General features: G+C 42.0%; 1 protein-coding gene across 2 annotated transcripts in view; it reads right to left on the reverse strand.

Moving 5' to 3' along the window:
• FAM107A (family with sequence similarity 107 member A) overlaps nucleotides 1-20,689 on the reverse strand; it is a 201,423-nt gene that overhangs the window by 21,249 nt on the left and 159,485 nt on the right. For both annotated transcript variants that reach the window (XM_089682055.1, XM_089682056.1), the window contains one exon: nucleotides 6,234-6,408. In XM_089682055.1, the coding sequence (XP_089538181.1) occupies nucleotides 6,234-6,408 (175 nt within the window). The remainder of the gene's footprint in view (nucleotides 1-6,233; nucleotides 6,409-20,689) is intronic.

Raw genomic sequence — 20,689 nt, forward strand, 5'->3', positions numbered from 1 at the left:
TATTTTCGTTATCCACAGGAGGGTTTACAGAAGAACACTATTTTAATTGGACTTGAGTTTATAATGACTTTTTGGTTGATTCAAAATTATTATTCTTTGTTTTGGTTTGGGGAATTCTTGTTTTTCGTATTTAATTTCTTATTTTCTCATTTTTTGATTCATGGGTATTGTGCAATTTGTTTGATGTAGCACAGCATTTGTTCTTCACTTTTAATCACATATTTTTGGCTGGGAATATGCTACAGAAGACAATAGGAAACAAGGAACATGTTACATGAGGCTAGTAGAGATCAATGCCGTTACCCTAATCAATGTTTCCACTATAGACTGCTGAGGTCTGACACATTATAGGGCCAACATACCGTATGTGGCCCTCAGGCCACAGGTTGGGCACCAGGACACTAGACATAACCAGCATTTATGGTTTCTTGGGAATATGCTACAGAAGACAATATGAAACAAGGAACATGTTATATAAGGCTAGTAGAGATCAATGCTGTTACCCTAATCAATGTTTCCAATATAGACTGCTGAGGTCTGACACATCATAGGGCCAACATACCGTATGTGGCCCTCAGGCCACAGGTTGGGCACCAGGACACTAGACATAACCAGCATTTATGGTTTCCTGGGAATATGTTACAGAAGACAATATGAAACAAGGAACATGTTATATAAGGCTAGTAGAGACCAATGCCGTTACCCTAATTAATGTTTGCACTATAGACTGCTGAGGTCTGACACATCATAGGGCCAACATACCGTATGTGGCCCTCAGGCCGCAGGTTGGGCACCAGGACACTAGACATAACCAGCATTTATGGTTTCCTGGGAATATGCTACAGAAAACAATATGAAACAAGGAACATGTTATATGAGGCTAGTAGAGATCAATGCTGTTACCCTAATCAATGTTCCACTATAGATGCTGAGGTCTGACACATCATAGGGCCAACATACCGTATGTGGCCCTCAGGCCACAGGTTGGGCACCAGGACACTAGACATAACCAGCATTTATGGTTTCCTGGGAATATGCTACAGAAGACAATATGAAACAAGGAACATGTTATATGAGGCTAGTAGAGATCAATGCTGTTACCCTAATCAATGTTTCCACTTTAGACTGATGAGGTCTGAGGGCCACACGTCATAGGACCAACATACCGCATGTGGCCCTCAGGCCGCAGGTTGGGCACCAGGACCCTAGACATAACCAGCATTTATGGTTTCCTCCAGGGGCGGACTGACAACTCATGGGGCCCCCGGGCAAGAGGGAATCATGAGGCCCCTGTGTCCTTGCCCAAACTCAAAAAAGCCTATGAAAAAGGTACCAGGGGCATCTCATGGGGCCCCCTACTGACCCCGGGCCCTCGGGCAGTGCCCGAGTTTCCAAATGGTCAGTCCGCCCCTGGTTTCCTCCTACACTCCAAGGACATTCTGGTAGGTTAAATAGCCCTAGTATGTGTAGGAATGTGAGTTAGGGACCTTAGATTGTAAACTTCTGGAGGGCAGAGACTGATGTGAATGTACAATATGTAAATGCTGTGTGAAATTGTCAGCACTATAAAAAATACCTGTAATAAAAAAATAAATGCAACAACTGAAAAGCCAAACTGTCTACAATGAGTTAAACATTTTTTTTTTCTAGCAAACAGAATAGGAGCCTAAACAGGCAAACAATTGTTGGGTAGTGATCTAGCCGTATAATTGGTACACTGTATTACGCCTTCAGGTGAATCCATTTCGAGGCTAAAATAGAAGCAAGCTGTAATGTATACGCCATGAGAGCCGCAGGATTCTCTGAGCCGTGTCCGCCTTTTAAATGTGAACGCGTCAAATGTGAGTGTAAAGGTTATCTGCCGTACAGGGTTCCCCAGTGACCTCATTGTCTGACTTCCATCTGACTTGTAAATGGAGCCGGCAACTCACTTCCCAGGATAATGGACACCTACAGCTTTCAATCTGGGAAAACTCTGTTAGAAACACCTAATGGCGTTTATCAATGAGTCACAGCAAAGATCAGTGATGTTCAATCAGAGTTACCTTGGCTGCAGTATGATCACTGAGGCTGCTTCACATCTGTGCAGTGAGTTTTAGGTGCCTTTTACATGTTTTACTATTCAACTCTATATAATGCACATTTGTATCAAAGATGCAGCAAGCAGGATTTTTTTTTAACACACCACACCTAAAATGCACAAGTGTAAATGGGGCCCTAACAGGGGCGGACTGACCATTTGGAAACTTGGGCACTGCCCGAGGACCCGGGGTCAGTAGGGGGCCCCATGAGATGCCCCTGGTATCTTTTTCATAGGCATTTTTGAGTTTGGGCAAGGACACATGGGCCCCATGATCCCCTATTGCCCGGAGGCCCCATGAGTTGTCAGTCCGCCCCTGGGCCCTAAAGATCTATTTTGATTGGTTATGAGTTACAACACGATGCTCTTTCATTAAGGGCTTGTTTGCACGTGGCAAAGATGGCTGCACCTCTGAAAAGCAAACTGTGGTCGGATCACTTTATAAGAGGCATTTGATAGGTGGCGAGGGGGTTATATGTTGTTTCTTCACCGCCTGTTTTAACCCTTTAACTGTGCTGCAACTGTGTGAATTGCAGGCATTTGCGGGGCAGTTGCAATACAGCCCCCTTCACTTGAATGGGTCATGTTTGGTGGGCTGCAGTGCCCACGGAAGGTGACAGAGGGTTTTTTTCCTGCCACAATTGCAAAGCATCATGCCCATGGAATGTGTACACCACCATCCTCTGCCTTTGCAGCTTAAGGGAAAGTGGTTAAAACACAGCTCAACTTTGTGTTTTACCAACCCCCACTGCAAGAGTAAGCAAGCCCTAAGTAAGTTGTTTCACTCAATAAATGCCAGTTAAAACACTTTCTGATTTTACATTATTCTGGCCTGTACGAAAGAACCCAAGGGCAATCCTGAAATTTATTAAACAAAATTTTGAGTTTGAAAGACAGAATTCTGAGATTGAAAGTCAGAATTCTGAGATTGAAAGTCAGAATTCTGAGATTCAAAGTCAGAAATCTGGGTTTCAAAGTCAGAATTCTGAGATTAAAAGTCAGAATTCAAAATTTTAAAAAGTCACAACTCTGAAACTAAACCTCAGAATCCTGAGTTTCAAAGTCAGAATTCTGAGATTAAAAATCAGAATTTTAAGTTTCAAAGTCAGAGCCTCAGAATTCTGACTTTTAATCTCAGAAATCTGACCTTGAACCTCAGAATTGTGTTTAATACATTTTAGGATGGTCCTGGGGCTCTTCCCTAGGCTGGAGCCAACTGACCAGCTAAAGAATATTTTTTATAGTGAAGTCTGCATATACAGTGATTGTGGCCACAGTGTACTTACAATGTTACATAAAGTGCATTTTTTCTCTTTTTAAAAAACCCATACACAGCTTTTTTTTTTCCTGCAGTCTTCTTGCCCACCCGATGACGTCACTGCAGCTCCTTCTTTTTCCAGCAGCGGTGGGCATTCGTCAGTACTAAGCAGCATGATGTGTGAGCGTTGTTCTGTCCTGGAGTACTGTAACCCCAGTCTGCATGGTAATGTGCCTCTAATGGCTCATGTAAATGACAGGCTGGGCTCACAAGAAATGGGCAGAATGGGCAGATGGTTTTCAGACACTGGACCAAGGTAGAAGTCAAGGACAGTTCTGGACCATGGACAGTGAATATTGGCACTATATTGTATGTAAGTAGAAGAGGGGGACTTAAAAAATTGATAAAAAATGTAATTCTACCTCTCAGAAATGCTAATCCAGTTGATGAAAACCCACAGAATTAGTACATATGTGAGGCAGCCAACTGGCTGGTATTTTAGCAGTATTGTTATCAAAAACGGGACTTACTGCCAGTGTTATTAATAGGAAAGCAATCATAAGGCCTTGCTTGATCTGGATGACAGTTTTAATAAAAATCTGCACAAAATACTGGCACATTACTGATATAACTGAAATGTCATATCACACAATCCTTGCAAAGCATCTTCCCTTCTGCTTCTGTTGAATCGATTTACACTTCATAGTCGCTGTAAAACAATTAAAGGACCAACATGTTCATTTAAAGAGACCCTGTCACCCCAAGGTCACTTATAAAAGAAGCTCAGTCCTGTAAGGGCTTATTTCCATATGCATTAGCACTCTGAAGAGTGATCCATGGTGGATCATTCTTCAGAGGAAGTTTGATAGGCAGTAAGGAGGTGTCACCCCCTCACTGCCTGTTTTCACACAAAAAAATCTGCACCACCATGCAGGGGCAGACTGACAACTCATGGGGCCCCCGGGCAATAGGGGATCATGGGGTCCCTGTGTCCTTGCCCAAACTCAAAAAAGCCTATGAAAAGGGTACCAGGGGCGTCTCACGGGGCCCCCTACTGACCCGAGTTTTCAAATGGTCAGTCCGCCCCTGCCACCATGCCACAACCACATGCCCTGCGATGCAGCCCCATTCACTTAAACGGGTTGCATGTAGCGGGTGCTACTGCTGGCCAAATGCAACAGCGGGGATCATTTTTTGACACATTCACTGTCTATGCATCTTAACCACTTGCTTACCGCCCTATAGCAGATATACTGCTAGAGAACAGCCCCTCTGTGAAAAATCACGTATATATACGTGATTTTGCAGTTCCAGCTAGGGGGGGCACACGTGCCATTAGTTGCAGCGGATGTCAATCACTGGGTCTCCGCCAGCGACTCTTGGCCGGCACTCGGTGATCGCTGCTAAAGCTGAGAGGAGAGATCTGTGTGTAAACAACACAGATCTCTCTCCTGTCAGCATGGACATGCTGCTTTGTATCTCTGGAATACAGCAGAGAAATACACAGCAGCATGTCTCCCAAATAAAACTCAGCACACAGTGTAAGCACAACATAACACACAGTTAACCCTTTGATCATCCCAGATGTTAACCCCTTCCTGCCCAGTGCCATTAGTACAGTGTCAGTGCTTTTTATTAGCATTGATCACTGTATTAGTGTCACTGGGGATGTCAATGGCCTTTAGTCAGTTCCCAACCAGTGTCAGAATGCCCGCGGCAGTCCCACAGTCCCACTTTAAGTCGCTGATCGCCGCCATTACTAGTATAAAAAATAAATTTGTTGCACAGGATTACTAAAATTTGACTTCTGGTAAAATCAGTGAGCCAATCATACAAGCAGATAATGACATTTCTGTGGGGCGTTCCATAGACCATCTGTGTACAGAACGCCTCCAGGTCACCATATTGCACTGAATTTTACAAAAATTTACAGAGCTCCATTGAAAAGGAAATGTCATTTTTAATAACATTCAATTGCAATTCGGCTTTCATAGCAATTGTATATGCTGTATTATTTTTTTTTATTTGCTATTTTTCCCACAAAAGTGGAGTTACCCTTTAAAGAAGTCCATTCATACTTACCCTTCCAGAGTCTTGTGACTTTAAAAGTCTTGGCTTCACTGGTCCCTGATTGTTGCATGTATCTGACCCTTCCGGGCGGCTTAACTACCTGTTCCCCTCACGGCATGTGGTGTCCTTCACCCAAAACAATTCCCCCTCCGAGCACAAATTCCCTCTCCCCTATACCATATCACCTCTTCTAGTACACCCCCCCCCCCAATGTCCCCCTCCAAGCACAAATCCTCTTCCCCCATCCCCCCTCCCAACACAAATCTCCCCAAATCGGCATTCCTACCACACACTGCAAATTTGTCCTCCTAGAACAATTCTTACCCTCTGCCACCCTCCAAATCTCCCCCCCCAATCCCCTCACGGTGCCCCCCATCTCACATGATACTGCAGTGCCCAGCCGCCCCTCCTGCTTATACCTTGTCCTGGTCCTGCTGCCAGGCAGGGCTATGTTTTGTGCCAGAGCTGTGTAAATCTCAGGACTGTATGGACAGAAATACAATTCATTTGTCAGGTAAACTGCATCCATTTATGTATGTCATCTAGACTAGACAGACTAGTGGGGTACAATACATGGAGTGGAATGGACTAATGGAACTTTCAGCACTTTGGATATGTGGGCTAGTGAGATGAGTTGGTTTCAAACATTTGTAGTGAAACAGTAACCGATCGTACAATTTCCACCAAACTAACTGTTAGGATGAAGGTAAACAAAGTCATGTCACATAACAATGTTTATTGAAAAAATAGGTTTAATCAAGCCATAAATGCCAATCTTAGACCAAAGAGACTGGTAATTCCAGTTCTATGACGCAGGGAACCTACCTTCGATGGTTCATAAGCAGTTCCCGGTGGAGCTCCTGGTGACTTCTAGATGCTTTTACAGGATTTTGAAGTTTCTTGGGTTTGATGAGTTCAGTGTTTGCCTCCAGATAATCAGGATGAGCCAGAATACTTCCTATATCAGGAGGGTCCCTCTGTATATCAGAGTACATGGAGGCTGCAGACAGAACACACATGTAAGATTGAAACTTGCATTGCCGTATGTCATTGTTAAGTCTACTATATAAGGAAATGTGTACTGGGTGGATATGGAAGATGCCACTGATTACCTTTTATAAAAATGCTAGATACCTGGCTGTCATGAAGATCCAATGGCTTCAGTAATTTCCAAGTTCCAGACCTGGAACAAGTATGTAGATTCTAACTTCACTCTTATTCTGTGATCTACCTTCTGGTTCTAGGTCCATGACACAGAACGTAGTAAAGCCAAAGACAGCCAGGTAATTGGTATTATTACAGGGAGATTAGCAATGGCAAATCTTGTATATTTCTCTCTGCCCATTTCCCTTTAATAATAACTATGCTGGTCCTCAGGAAAAATAATGACTTTCTATATTACTACCATATTAAAGCATGCCTAAATCCAATAACAAATACAGTATTGACGAGGTGGTATCAAAAATTTGGAAACTAGTCTTAAAACATACCAAGAGATGGCAGCACAAGGCTGCACACACAGTCACAGGGAGCAAAGGCACCAAATTGAAGGACTGGTAAGCTGGAATATATTACAAGATGGTATCAAAAAGTTTCGAGACTAGTTTTGCAACACACCAACACATGGCAGCACAAAGCTGCATGCACAGTCAGAGGGAGCACCAACCTTCATAAGTCAATGTGCCAAAAGACATTGTCCTGTGTACATCGGGAGCTGTGCAACTGGTGCTATTCTGACAACGTGCGTTACCACATCTGCTATTTCATCATAGACAGCGAGTTAGAACAAAGCAAACATGAAATTCTGTGTGAAACTAGGCAAATCTCTGGATCTCTACAATGTTGTCAAAATGGCAACCTTTAAGCTGGATCTTCATCTTCGGGAAGAGGACATTTTCCAGGACTGAACTCGTTGAAGGTCTTCCTGATCTCTCGTCGTCTTCCAGTGATGTTTTTTTGCTCTTGAAGCACACGTACCCCTCAAAACACCTAGAACAACTCATTGCAGAATCACTGTAAACTTGCCAAATCATGTCAGACTTCTCTGTTGCAGATTTGCCCAGTTTCGCACAGAATTTCACCTTCTCTAACTAGCTGTCCATGATTAAATAGCACACGTGGTAATGCACATGGTCAGAATAGCACCAGTTTCACAGCTCCTGATGTACACAGGGCAATGTCTTTTGGCACAATAACTTATGAAGGTCAGTGCTCCCTGTGACTGTGCATGCAGCCTTGTGCTGCCATGTGTTGGTGTGTTACACAACTAGACATGAAACATTTTGATACCATCTTGTAACATATTGAAGCTTACCAGTCCTTCAATTTGGTGGTTGTATTTGTTCTTCAGGCCTTATGTCTTAATTTTCACCGGTTGATCCTACCAGTAACGGAGGAGAGGAGAGTCCCAGATTTGCATGTTTAAGGGAACTTGGCCTATCCCCAGGGAGGAGGTTTGGGCATAGTGACCAAGGACATCCCTTAGATGTGGCAAAGCCTGAGCAGCAGGGGAGTTGAGTGGAAGATGGATTGAGAGAAGACTGGAGAGCTCCCGCTTGCTGTCTCAGCCAATGAGGAGGCAGAGAACTGGGACAGCCGAGGCTGTTGTGCACATTGATGGATTGCGATGGGGCTCAGGTAAGTATTGAGGAGGCTGGGGGCACTGTTCCACACAGAAGGTTTTTTAGCCTTTACAACTGCTTTAAATGTGAGAGAGCCTGAACAGCAGGGTTGTTTTTAGCGTCAGGTGGAAGATGGACTGAAGGAAGGTGCAGGAGTGGGGAGCCTGGGAGGGGGTCCCAGGGAGGGGAGCCTACCTACAGGCAGGATGCTGGAGAGAAGGATCTTCACTACCCAAGGTCTCTTAGGGAGGACATCTTGAGCAGCATGGAAGGAACCAGCGCAGAGAAAGGCCTGCAAGCAGCTACCAACCCACCATACTGACAGGACAGGACACTGTGAGTACTCCTATATTCCCTGGGCCAGATAAAGGGAGAAGGCGGTCAGGTCCAAGACACAACTAGTTCTCATCCGGGACTACTTAATTGCTAGATCTTGGAATCCCTTACCCAGGGATACCCTCAGTGCAGCTGGATGAAGAGGAAGGATTCATCTGGGACCTGAAGAGGTACACCAAGGGGGCTTAGAGCTCTGTAAAGAGACAGTGCTATTTTTGGATCCACATTTTTTTTGTACAGTATACAGGATATTAAGAAGTTTGTTCTCAGTTTACACTTCCTTAGGAATCCCATATACCCCTAGAACCCAACCAAGTTGTTAACCCCTTGATAAAATCAACTAAAAACCTGCTCAAGAACTGTTTACTGACTCTAAACATGGAAATCTGGTAAATGTATGTTGCCTGGCTGTGCAAAGCTTAGGGGGGCCCAAAACAAATCCAGCAGCGGTAGTGCTACACTTTCTATACATGTAATACTGAACAAGACTGTAAAGCCTAGTACACACGATGAGAAAAAGCGGACAAACAAATCCGCATATGGAGTGGCCATCCGATAATCTGTTAGTACACAGCTTTCGAGAGCCAATCATAGCAGTTAATGCGATAATATCTGAAGGGACAATCATGAAAATGTTTCTAGTACAATAACAGAATGAATGACTTTCATTTATTCAGTACAGTACAGGGGCAGACTGACAACTCATGGGGCCCCCGGGCAATAGGGGATCATGGGACCCCTGTGTCCTAGCCCACACTCAAACTACACCCAAAAAAGCCAATGAAAGGTACCAGGGGCATCTCATGGGGCCCCCTAGTGACCCCGGGCCCTCGGGCAGTGCCCGAGTTTTCAAATGGTCAGTCCGCCCCTGGTACAGTATTCGTCCTTAAAAAAATCAAGTGACCAAGACTGCGCATGCTCAGAAACGAAAGAATACATTACAATACATTGCATCACCACGGGATGTTATATTCTCTCTTTTGAGTATTTTTGTAACCTTCAGTAACCTCTCATTTTCGATATGAGACTAGCATGCAAAAAAAAAAAAAAAACAGACGATCATTCGTCCGGTATTCTCATCTTGTGTACGAGGCAGGGACGTACTGACAACTCACTGGGCCCCCGGGCAATAGGGGATCATGGCTATGAAAAAGGTACCAGAGGCATCTTATGGGGCCCCCTACTGACCCCAGGCCTTCGGGCAGTGCCCGAGTTCTCAAATGGTCAGTCCGCCCCTGGTACAGTATTCGTCCGTAAAAAAATCAAGTGACCAAGACCGCGCATGCTCAGAAACGAAAGAATACATTACAATACATTGCATCACCACGGGATGTTATATTCTCTCTTTTGAGTATTTTTGCAACCTTCAGTAACCTCTCATTTTCGATATGAGACTAGCATGCAAAAAAAAAAAAAGAAACAGACGATCATTCTCATCTTGTGTACGAGGCAGGGGCAGACTGACAACTCATTGGGCCCCCGGGCAATAGGGGATCATGGGGCCCCTGTGTCCTTGTCCAAACTCAAAAAAGGCTATGAAAAAGGTACCAGAGGCATCTTATGGGGCCCCCTACTGACCCCAGGCCCTCGGGCACTGCCCGAGTTTCCAAATAGTCAGTCTGCCCCTGGTATGAGGCTTAAGAATGATCTTTCCTGTGGCATTTTATCCCTCTTTTTCCCTTTGTCTTTGCACCCGTCTGCTCACCTGGAGCACCACTGACTTATCTCATGTAAAAGGTGCCCTTTAGTACGGATGATGCCAGTAAATTCTATCCACCATACCCCAGTCACTCCACAATGAGAGTTTCCTGTACAGCTTAGCGATGTAAGAATTAATTTTGCATCCATTCAAATCGTTCTATTAAATAAACATGAATTCTTGGTAGTGTTAACTTAGCAGCTGCGTTATAGATCAGAGTTATTCACTGGCAGGAACACTCCAGGAACGCACAAGAGCATTCTACAAGTCGTGTGTAATTAAAAAAAAATCTTTTGCTAATCCTATACACTGGTAAAGCTGCTGCAGTGGAAGGCAAGAGAAACAGACATCCTGGTGCATCAAAAGCTGGTAAACTTGAGAGGTTTTTATCATCCTCTCAGAGCCGCATGCAAATTAGTGCTTCAGCACTTTAAGGCCAATTCTGACACTTTTTGTTTACATTTAAAAATATGTATTTTTTTGCTAGAAAATTACTTTGTATATATTTTTTTAACCATTTCCTGTCCGGACACTTTCACCTCCTGCCTGCCCAGGCCAATTGTCAGCTTTCAGCATTATCACACTTTGAATGACAATTGCGCAGTCATGCAACACTGTACCTATATGAATTTTTTAGCATTTTTTTGAGACAGATAAAGCTTTATTTTAGTGGTATTTATTCACATCTGGGATTTTATTTTTTTTTGCTATTTAAATGAAATGTCCAAACATTTTGAAAAAAAGTGTTTTTCTTATAAAATTTTGCAAATAAATAATATTTCATCATAAATCTTGGCCAAAATTTATTCCGTTATCTTTTTAGTAAAAAAAAAAAATAACACAAATTAGTTTATAACCAAAAATTATAATTTTTAAACATTTTTAAAAATTTTTTTATATTATTATTTATGTTTTTTGGTTTTTTTTACATACTGTCACCCTAGCAGTACAGTGTCACCATGGTGACATTGTACTACTTGAGGGGTGTGATGAAGATTTTTTTTTTTTTTTTTACACTGATTGCTTTTACACCCATATAGGATGTGAAAGCAATCATTTCTCCTTCTCTCTGGCTGCATTCTTACTGCCATTGAGAACTACTGAGTGAGCTGTGATTGGTCACAGCTTGTCACATGGTACAAGGCTGTTGTGAATAGCCTTGTACCATGTGACCTCTGTGATCATTCACAGATTTCACACGTAGTAAGCAATGATGTCACAAGTGACATCTTGCTTACTACTCTGCACATGATCACTAATTGACCAATCAGTGATCACATGATCGGCACCTCACACAGAGGTCCCGTCTGATGATCGGTGTTCCACTGTGACCGGAGGACACAGCGGGCACCGGATAGCGGTGCTGCGCGCTCCGAGGGGGTGCGCACAACTAGAAAATGCGGGTGCCATTTATGAACGGCAACCCGCCCCTGGAGTGCCACTGTCCTGCTGTTTAAAAACAGTAGGCGGACGGCAAGTGGTTAAGCAGAAGCGGTGAATAATAAAATGGCGTTGCAATGGTATTTACGCAGCAGTTTTTCGAATGCTATTTTTTTGGGGGAAAAAATACACTTTAATGAATTTCAATGCACAAAAACACAATATAATTCCCAATTATTTGGTAAAAAATAAAAGATGATGTCACACCAAGTAAATAGATATCTAACATGTCATGCTTTAAATCTGTGCACGCTCATGGAATGGCGACAAACCACAGTACCTAAAAATCTCCATAAATGTCGCTTTAAAAGCCTTTACAGGTTACCAGTTTAGAGTTACACAGGAGGTCTGGTATTAGAATTACTGCCCTCACTATACTGTTCATGATGATACCTCATATATGTGGTGCGAACATCATTTACATATGTGTGTGTGTCCTACATATGCATTCTCCTTTGTGCACGAGCATGGCAGGACAGGGGCACTTTAATTTTTTTTATTATTTATTTTGTTAATTTTTTAAAATGTTTACACTGTCCTGTTATTTTTTTTTAATCCCTTTTATTGCTATCACAAGGAATGTAAACATCCCTTGTGATAGCAAAAAGCAAAGATGAGTCCCCTTTACTGAGACATCTGTGGTCCTTTAGACCCCAGATCTCTCCTCCAATCTGAAAGCATCTGATCAAACCAAGATCGGTTTGAGCAGATGCTTTTTCCAAGCCAGAATGGCTTGTTTACATTCTGCAGAAACCAGAAGTCACAAAATACTCGTCTCTTCCTGTTTCTAATACTATAGAGATGATCGGGGAAGTTCCGGTCCCTGATTAGCTTTATGATAAACTAGCAAAACCACCTGCTTCAGTCCAGGTTCACAGGTGGGACAGGAGAGCCCAGAGAGACTTTAAATGGAAAAATTAAAAGGCAAAAATTAATAAATTGCATTAACCTCTTCACGCTGGTGCCTCCCAGCCCTTTAAGGGGTTTCAGATGCCGGGAGGTGGGGCAGGGTTTTAGGATCATGTGACCGCCGTGATTCCCTGTCACGGTGGTCACATGATTGGAAAAGGTCCCGATCGCAAGGGAGATCGGGAACTTTCCATGAGACACCGACATATGTGCTGGGAGCATACAGGGCGTGCGCTCTCAGCACATATGTGTTTTCAAATATTATGCAAGCATGCGGCTGCTCGGCGTCAAGGCCCAGCCACCGAGAGGCCGCATATTTGCGTATGATCTGGTTCCAGGGGTTAAAAATACATTAACTCATACATTAACTTCTTTTTTAACAAACATTGTTGCTTCTGCTCTGAAGAGAAAGAGCTGTTTGTTTTTTGATTCAATGTGCAAAGTGAATCTGAATGGGAGTGACTTTTTTAATTATTAATCAGCTGATGCACTTGCAGTGTCATAATTAGGGAAGTTGCAGGGTCTGCATCTCTTTAGAATGTATTAACCCTTTGAGAGTATATCACCAAAAATTAAATTTTTGCTGCACAGGATGTCTAAAATCCGACTTGTATCTTAGTGCAGACTTCTGGGAAAATCAGTGAGGCAATCCACAAGCAGAAAATGACATATATGGGGGTGTTCTATACACCAATGGTGTACAGAATTCCTCCAGGTTGTTACATTGCATTGAATTTTACAGAAAATTACAAGAGCTTCAGCATGAAAAGGAAAGGTCATTTTTAATAACATTCAATTACAATATGGTTTGTGTAGCAATTTTATATGCTATATTATCCTTTTTTTATTTGCTAATTTTTCCCCATGAAAGTGGAGTTACCCATTAATAATGCTTAATTACAGAGCTGCATTAATGTGTCTGCTATATCTGCCTAGTGATCCAGTAACCTTGCCCTGTATGGTCAAGGACAGGTTCACTTTATGGCTGGACAGTACATTTTACCTTCTTGTCTTACGTATGAATATTTTAATTTTGGGTTTTAGCTTTCCTCTAATATGACTTTATTTTGGGTGTTTAGTTCCCTTTTAATTTAGAAGTTCCCAGTCTGAAAAGCCTTTCATTTGTCGTGATGCATTAATTATCACCCTCTTTATAGCTTGAAACTATATTTGTCTGTGAAGTTGAGGTCATTTGATCTGCCAAAGACACGGCATAACAGAATACTTAGAGGAACCCAAAGTCACCTAACACCATTACTTATTAACAGTCTCCAATGGCTCGTGCTCCAACAGACACAATTATTACACATTTTATTTTCCATCTTGGTGGCATACATAAATTATGCAGAATGCGGGGAGTAGGCGGGTGAGGTTGGCACCTCCAGACAGCTTAAAGGAATTTTCCACCTTCAGATGACATTAATACTCAGGAGGCATTAATTTCTCTAGAGATTGAGAGGAACCATTGTTGGCAGTCACTTCATTTGCAACTTGTTTATCAAGGATTAGTTTTTTTTCAGCATTGCTTTCCAAAAATATATATTTTTTTGCATTCAAGTTATTTAACAAATCTTAGGAGATTTACAGTGGTTGTAAACCTTTATATATACCCAGTGAAGTGACTGGCCTCAGGTGATACGCAGGAATGAAAAAAATCCTCCTACATAAGTTGTACCTCTTTATCTGTGGTCTTCTCTTCTCTACAGCTATTCAAAGTGCTGAATCTACACAGGATCTCTCAGCTCTGAAAAGCAGGTGGCGGGAGTTGAAATTACATCAGTGAGGATAGCTCTGAAAGATTATTGGAGGGAAAGGACACACTCCCTTCACACAGCACACAGGAACAGAGCTGAGGCTGTCAATCACAGGCTGTGCCCCCCATAACCATTTTTCTAGCATATGAATATAATTGGATGATTTATGCTAACACATGAACAGTGCTTGAAAAGCAGCTATTCATCCCACTGCTATTTTAAAGGATAAGTTCACCTTTTTATAAAAAATAACAAATTCACTTTTTTTGCAGGTACATTTATTATTATTTTCTAGAAAGCCTGCAGAGCATTGCACCCATGATCAGCAGACCATGGGTGCAATGCAGAGCTCCTGCAGACACTAAGGATAGTTGTTTGTCCATACCTCATATAGGCAGGCAGTTACCTGAGAGCAGGAGGAATCAATGAACTACGAAGCGCCCTCACAGTTCATTAAGAACTACAAGCCATCAGCCATGATGGCTAATGGTAGTTGTAGTCCATTCAATCACAGGAAACTGTGAATGAATGATGCAGCTCTGTGGGCAGAGCCCCGCATGGCCGTGTTCTTTTCAAAAAGTGAAGCGGGTGGGGGGAGAAGATTTCCTGTTCACTGTCACAGAGCTGGGGAGATCAGCAGAATTGGCGCTAGGAAAAAAAAGGTGAACTTATTCTTTAAAGCATTCAGTCTCAGAGGCTCCTACAGGCGCCTACCGCCACTAACGCTGGAATTTTTAGCAATCGCAAACCTGTGCAAAAGTTGCTGTCATGCTAATTTGTGCCCTTGTCAAGCCGACTAAATCTTATCTTAATGTTACACTAACAATTTACCCAAATTAATTTTTTCCCTGCATGTGCCACAAGAAATAAAGCTTTTCTAAAGCAAAATGCTTACATTAACTGAGAGTTTCCATTCCTCTGTGTTACATAAAAGTCAATAAAAACAATGACATATTATTATTATTATTATTATACAGTATTTATAAAGCGCCAATAGTTTGCTCAGCGCTGTACATTACAATGGGGGACAGAACATGTGACAGAACAATACCAATACAATACAATGCAAAACATGAGGGGATCGAGGGCCCTGCTCTTTTGAGCTTACAATCTAGGAGATGAGCGCTGGGTAGTAAAAAAGAAGAAGAGAGCAGCCAGCATAGAAGAGGAAAAAACCTCAAATCCTTCAAAATATAAAAATATTTACATAAAAGTCACACCAATGTGATGTAATTTTAAACAGCAACTTTGTTTATATTTTTGGGTAAGTATATGCTGTCCGCAAATTATTCAATTGTTGCTTTTGGAAAAGTTACAGAAATGTTTCCAATTTTTTTTTTACTATTGATTCCCAATATAAACCAAAGAAATAAAAATATGTATCCAGATTTGTTACCAAATTAATGCCCTATTTGATGCAAAAAACCAATGTATAATTTGTTAGGGTAGACCAGTGTTTCTCAACTCCAGTCCTCATGGACCCCCAACAGGTCATGTTTTCAGGATTTCCATTATTTTGCACAGGTGATTTGATCAGTTTCACTGCCTTAGTAATTACCACAGCTGTTTCATCTGAGGGAAATCCTGAAAACATGACCTGTTGGGGGTCCATGAGGACTGGAGTTGAGAAACACTGGGGTAGACAAACCTAAAAGTTAAAATGTGCAGAACTGAGACATTGCTAAAACGAAAAAAAAAAAAAAGACTCTGAGACTCGAGGGGATTTAGGGAGAAAAATGTATGGGGACTCAAGTGGTTAGGCTTAAAGACGCTGCATTTAGCTTTGTGAATGAGGTGAAGCTTTCAATCACGTGCGAGAAAAAATCCTGTTTATTTCTTTGTCTTGGGTATTCTTTGCAAAGTGAAATTTTACTCATTCAATAAGAGCACTGAAAATTTACTTTGAAAGTGAACTTATTCTACTCACTCAGTAATATGACCCCACTGCTTTTCTGTATTTTTTTCAATGTGCTTTAAGAACATCTATGAACAAAGAGATAACCTCAAGCTGCTAAACAATTAAACCGATACTATGTATTCTTGTGTCCAATATGCTATAAAAGAGTGACAGTCCCCCTTTATAGGCTTATGTGTTCAATAGATTTGTCACAAAAACAGGACAAGAATAGTTTACAGGAGCTTTTGCAACCCTCAGGTAGTGTCCCATCATTTGTGTCAGTGGATGGAATAAAACCCCAGCATTGATATTAGTGGGAGGAATAGTGCCCCATCATTGGTGTCAGTGGATGGTATAGTGCCCCATCATTGGTATCAGTGGATGGAATAAAACCCCACCATTGATATTAGTGGGAGGAATAGCGCCCCATCATTGGTGTCAGTGGATGGAATAGTGCCCCATGATTTGTGTGAGTGGGAGGAATACTGCCCAATCATTGGTATCAGTGGATGGAATAAAACCCCACCACTGATATTAGTGGGAGGAATAGTGCCCCATCATTGGTGTCAGTGGATGGTATAGTGCCCCATCATTGGTATCAGTGGATGGAATAAAACCCCACCATTGATATTAGTGGGAGGAATAGCGCCCCATCATTGGTGTCAGTGGATGGAATAGTGCCCCATCATTGGTGTCAGTGGATGGACTAGTGCCCTATCATTTGTGTCAGTGGGAGGAATAGTGCCCAATCATTGGTATCAGTGGATGGAATAAAACCCCACCATTGATATTAGTGGGAGGAATAGTGCCCCATCATTAGTGTCAGTGGATGGTATAGTGCCCCATCATTTGTGTTAGTGGATGGAATAGTGCCCCATCATTGATGTTAGTGGGAGGAATAGTGCCTCATCATTGTTGTCAGTTGGAGGAATTATGCCCCACTCAATGTTAGGAATAGTGCCTGAAATCAGTGGGAAAAATAGTACCCAAAGGGCCAGATAAAGACTAGCAAATGGCTGCATCTGGGCATTGGACCCCAGTTTGGAGACCACTGCTCTATACTCATTATCTATCACTACTATTGGCTGGTAGGGATGCTCTTGTCAACCCAAGTGGCTGGGGCCACCAGGAAGTTGTTACCTGTAATGGACCAATCATCTGCAGTGGGAGCATTCCCCATTCCTCAACTGCACATATATAAGGGGCATGTATGCGCGCAGATGACTGACCCATTAAAGATGACAGCACGGTGGGCTCGGCCACATGGTTTTAAAAGAGCATAGAACACGTCTGAGCTCATCTATACTGGTGGGAAGAGATGGGGCAGAATGTCTACTGAAATCCTCATTACCAATGGATGCACTTCTTTAACCAATATGGTGTACATCAGCAATACAGAGCCAAAGTGTGGCATGATCTGCTAGCGTGTAACCAAAAATACTGGTTTCAGGTGCACTGCAACTTATGTAGCAATGTGAAAGCTAAATTACTCTTATAAAAAGAAAAAACACAGCATATGAGCAGATATATTATATCGCAAACATTTCTATACAGGCAAGATCTACCATAATTGAAGCTCCATGTAACACTAGATCTTTGTTGAACAACAATAGTTAAAACATTTGTATTCCTCCAGCCTCTGGTTGAATGGTGTAATGCAGATTCCTTCAGGCCGGGATTCCAAGCTAGAAGAAAAACGTTTTATTTCCTCATTTTCAATGGTCTGAGAGAATCTGTCAGAGTTGAGGGAGGTTTGGCTGTTTATAAAGAAGATGCTGTATGGCAGAGAAAAGAGACTGGCCAGCTGCCCAGACCGAAAGCGAAAATCTCACAGAGCCGCCTAAGCACATTGGTTCTGCCTGTGCTGGGTATTCAACAATACGGAGCATGCCGATGGACGCTTGCAATGAGGGAACTTTCAGGCCTGCCACTTGTTGGGTGCTCTGGGAAAAGTCTATTGTGATGATGAATACTGAATGACCTCAGTCTACAGGCCCAAAACTCTTCTGATGAATTCCTGAGGACAACATCCCTTCATTTGTGTGTGTTTTTAATCTTGTTTGTGTCAGCATGTTGAATTAGACTCTACTTGGTATTCAGTGAGGTCAGTCTTCTGCCAGATACAAAAAAGAAGCTAACAAAATTTGTGGGTTTTTTTCTTCCCTGCGGAAATGTCTATATGCCCTTTGTAGTTATAGCCTTGCTTTACAGTGGTTCTTTTTTTTTTTCTTTTTAAGTGTAAGTTTGGTCAAAATTTAACTAAGGTTAAACCTACTCCCACCCCCATTGTAAGACTATTCTTATCTACCCTGTGAACGTAAAGATGCCTATACTGACCTATTCTGAAGCTGCTCCGATCCAGCCACATGATCAGGTCCAGGTCAGTGGAAAGGAGGGGCAGCTGACAATGGATGCCCCATATTAATGTTATGGGTGACGTCACCGCACACGCATTTGCAACCATTGTTGGTGATCTCTCCCCTAAACTGAAGCTGCCGCGGAAAAGATCATGTGACTGGACCAAAGCAGTTTCAAATTAGGCATCTTTTCACAGGGTAGATAGGTAGATTCATCTCTTGGTGAAAATGTTAAATATGTTGGCTGGCCCTCAGCAGTAAATTCCTCTTAGGATCCTTTCAGAAGAGTAACATCTGTCCCGATCAACAGGGGGTATATGAACAAATTCCTTGCTGAATGAGGGCAGAATAGATGTAACTTTTGTGACTCCATGTTCGTTTAGTTTGTTCCTGCATTTTGTAACTGGCCCATGGTAGGTCTGTGGGCGGGTGGATGTAAATGGGTGTGCATCTATTTTCATGCTTTTATCTCTGATCTGTCACATTTATGTCGGGAAAAATGGAAAAGACTGCAACCCTTAAAACTTTATATCCATGTGCCCATAGGCCAACATTAAGCTTTCATTCAGATCCACCTAAAGAACTGGCAGAAGGATTTGACTGGTTCGCTCATCTAAATGAACCCTTTGATCTCCATAGGACTATCTCTCAAGCATCTTCAGCTTAAAGATGGCCCCCGTGGAAGTCTGTAGAGATAAACTGAGCAAGCACGACCAGAACAGGTAAGATTTCACAGAAGAATGTACTGTAAATAACACACTAGGCCATGGAATCATACTAGGTATGCAACTGGGAAGGGTGGGATACTTTATGTCAGGGGCTGGGGTAACAGGAAAAAAGTGCACTTAGCACTTAGTTTGAAAGTGCACTTAGCCTTTAAAGAAGTCGGAATGCATTCTTGATTTTTTATATTTGTTCCAAGTCTCTTAGAAACTATTAAAGCCCAATTCCACAAGAAAACTTTTTTTTTTTTAGGTTTTGCATTGAGTGGGTTTTTGTGGCTCTGTCAGGCTTCCATTGTGGCTTGTTTACCCTCACTCGCTGTCTTTATTGCAGTTGATATAAGAAGAGAAAATAGGGTGAGGTTTTTCAGTTGTCACTGGATTTTCTCTTGCGTCCTGCGCTACCTCTAGAACAAGAGGCAGGGGTTTAGAACAAAAAATAGTTTTGGTTTCAACACTCACCTCTTTTACAGCAGTAATTCATTTCCACCACTAGTCTACAGGGTTGAATGGGGCCCAGCGTCATTCAACCCAGACGACTGAGGACAGGCAATTGCAGGGTGCCATGGACATACCCCAGATGGGTCACCACAGCACCTTGCACTCACACACAAAGATGACAACAAAACTTCGAAAAGGAAGATAAGCCTCCATATCTCATGACCATTATCAATATATGAATTAAAGGTAAAAAAAGGGGTGGCGAGGGGCCTCAGGGGGAGGAGGGGGATGGACCAGGACTGGGTCTGAAGGTGTTGATGTAAAATAATACGAACTGCCCTTAGTATGTGGTAGAACAGTGCAAGGAGAAAAAAAGCCAGTTTTCAATAGACTGCATACATAGTATAACCCATCCTCATGTGATGCTAACATCATTTGTGAATGATACTGTGAAATTGGCGGTTAACGAATTGCAAAAGAAAGGCTCTGTATGTACAGCAACATGTGACCCAGCCTGTAATGGTTCAGTTATTGACATTTTTGTACTCCTGGAAATTAAATGTCGTGAAGCCCATACCAATATTTTTATTTTTGTTAGCTGTCTGGCTCTTTGTTTTAATAATATCACCATAATGTCTTGTGATGTCAGCATAGTCCTAAAATAAGTTCTATATATTACATATACTGTACATAAATTATATTAGTACTGTATGTGAACAAAATACCTCTCAAAATGAATGCTGTTGCTTTCATGTACTTTATAAATTGTACTTTATAAATTTATGTTGGTTTAATACACAGTATTTAACAAGTATTGTGCTGGATGCAAATTCCATAATTAATTTAGGTGGAAATGTTTTTACACAAGAAAAAATGTAGAAATCGCCCTCTAATGCTCTTTTGTGACCATATTATTTTGATTGATGCCATTGTATGGGCAATATAGTGATATAACTGTTGGCTATTGAACTACACCTCCATAACTTTCCATGCCACACCACATTTTGCAATTACACTGTGAGGACAATGATGTCATTTTCTTCTTTATTTGTTATACACCGCGTTCCAAATTATTATGCAAATTCTATTTAAGTGTCACAAAGAT

Source organism: Staurois parvus, unplaced genomic scaffold, assembly GCF_062004578.1.
Source record: "Staurois parvus isolate SC_StPar_1 unplaced genomic scaffold, SC_StPar_1.0 ptg000283l, whole genome shotgun sequence".
Lineage (NCBI taxonomy): Eukaryota > Metazoa > Chordata > Amphibia > Anura > Ranidae > Staurois > Staurois parvus.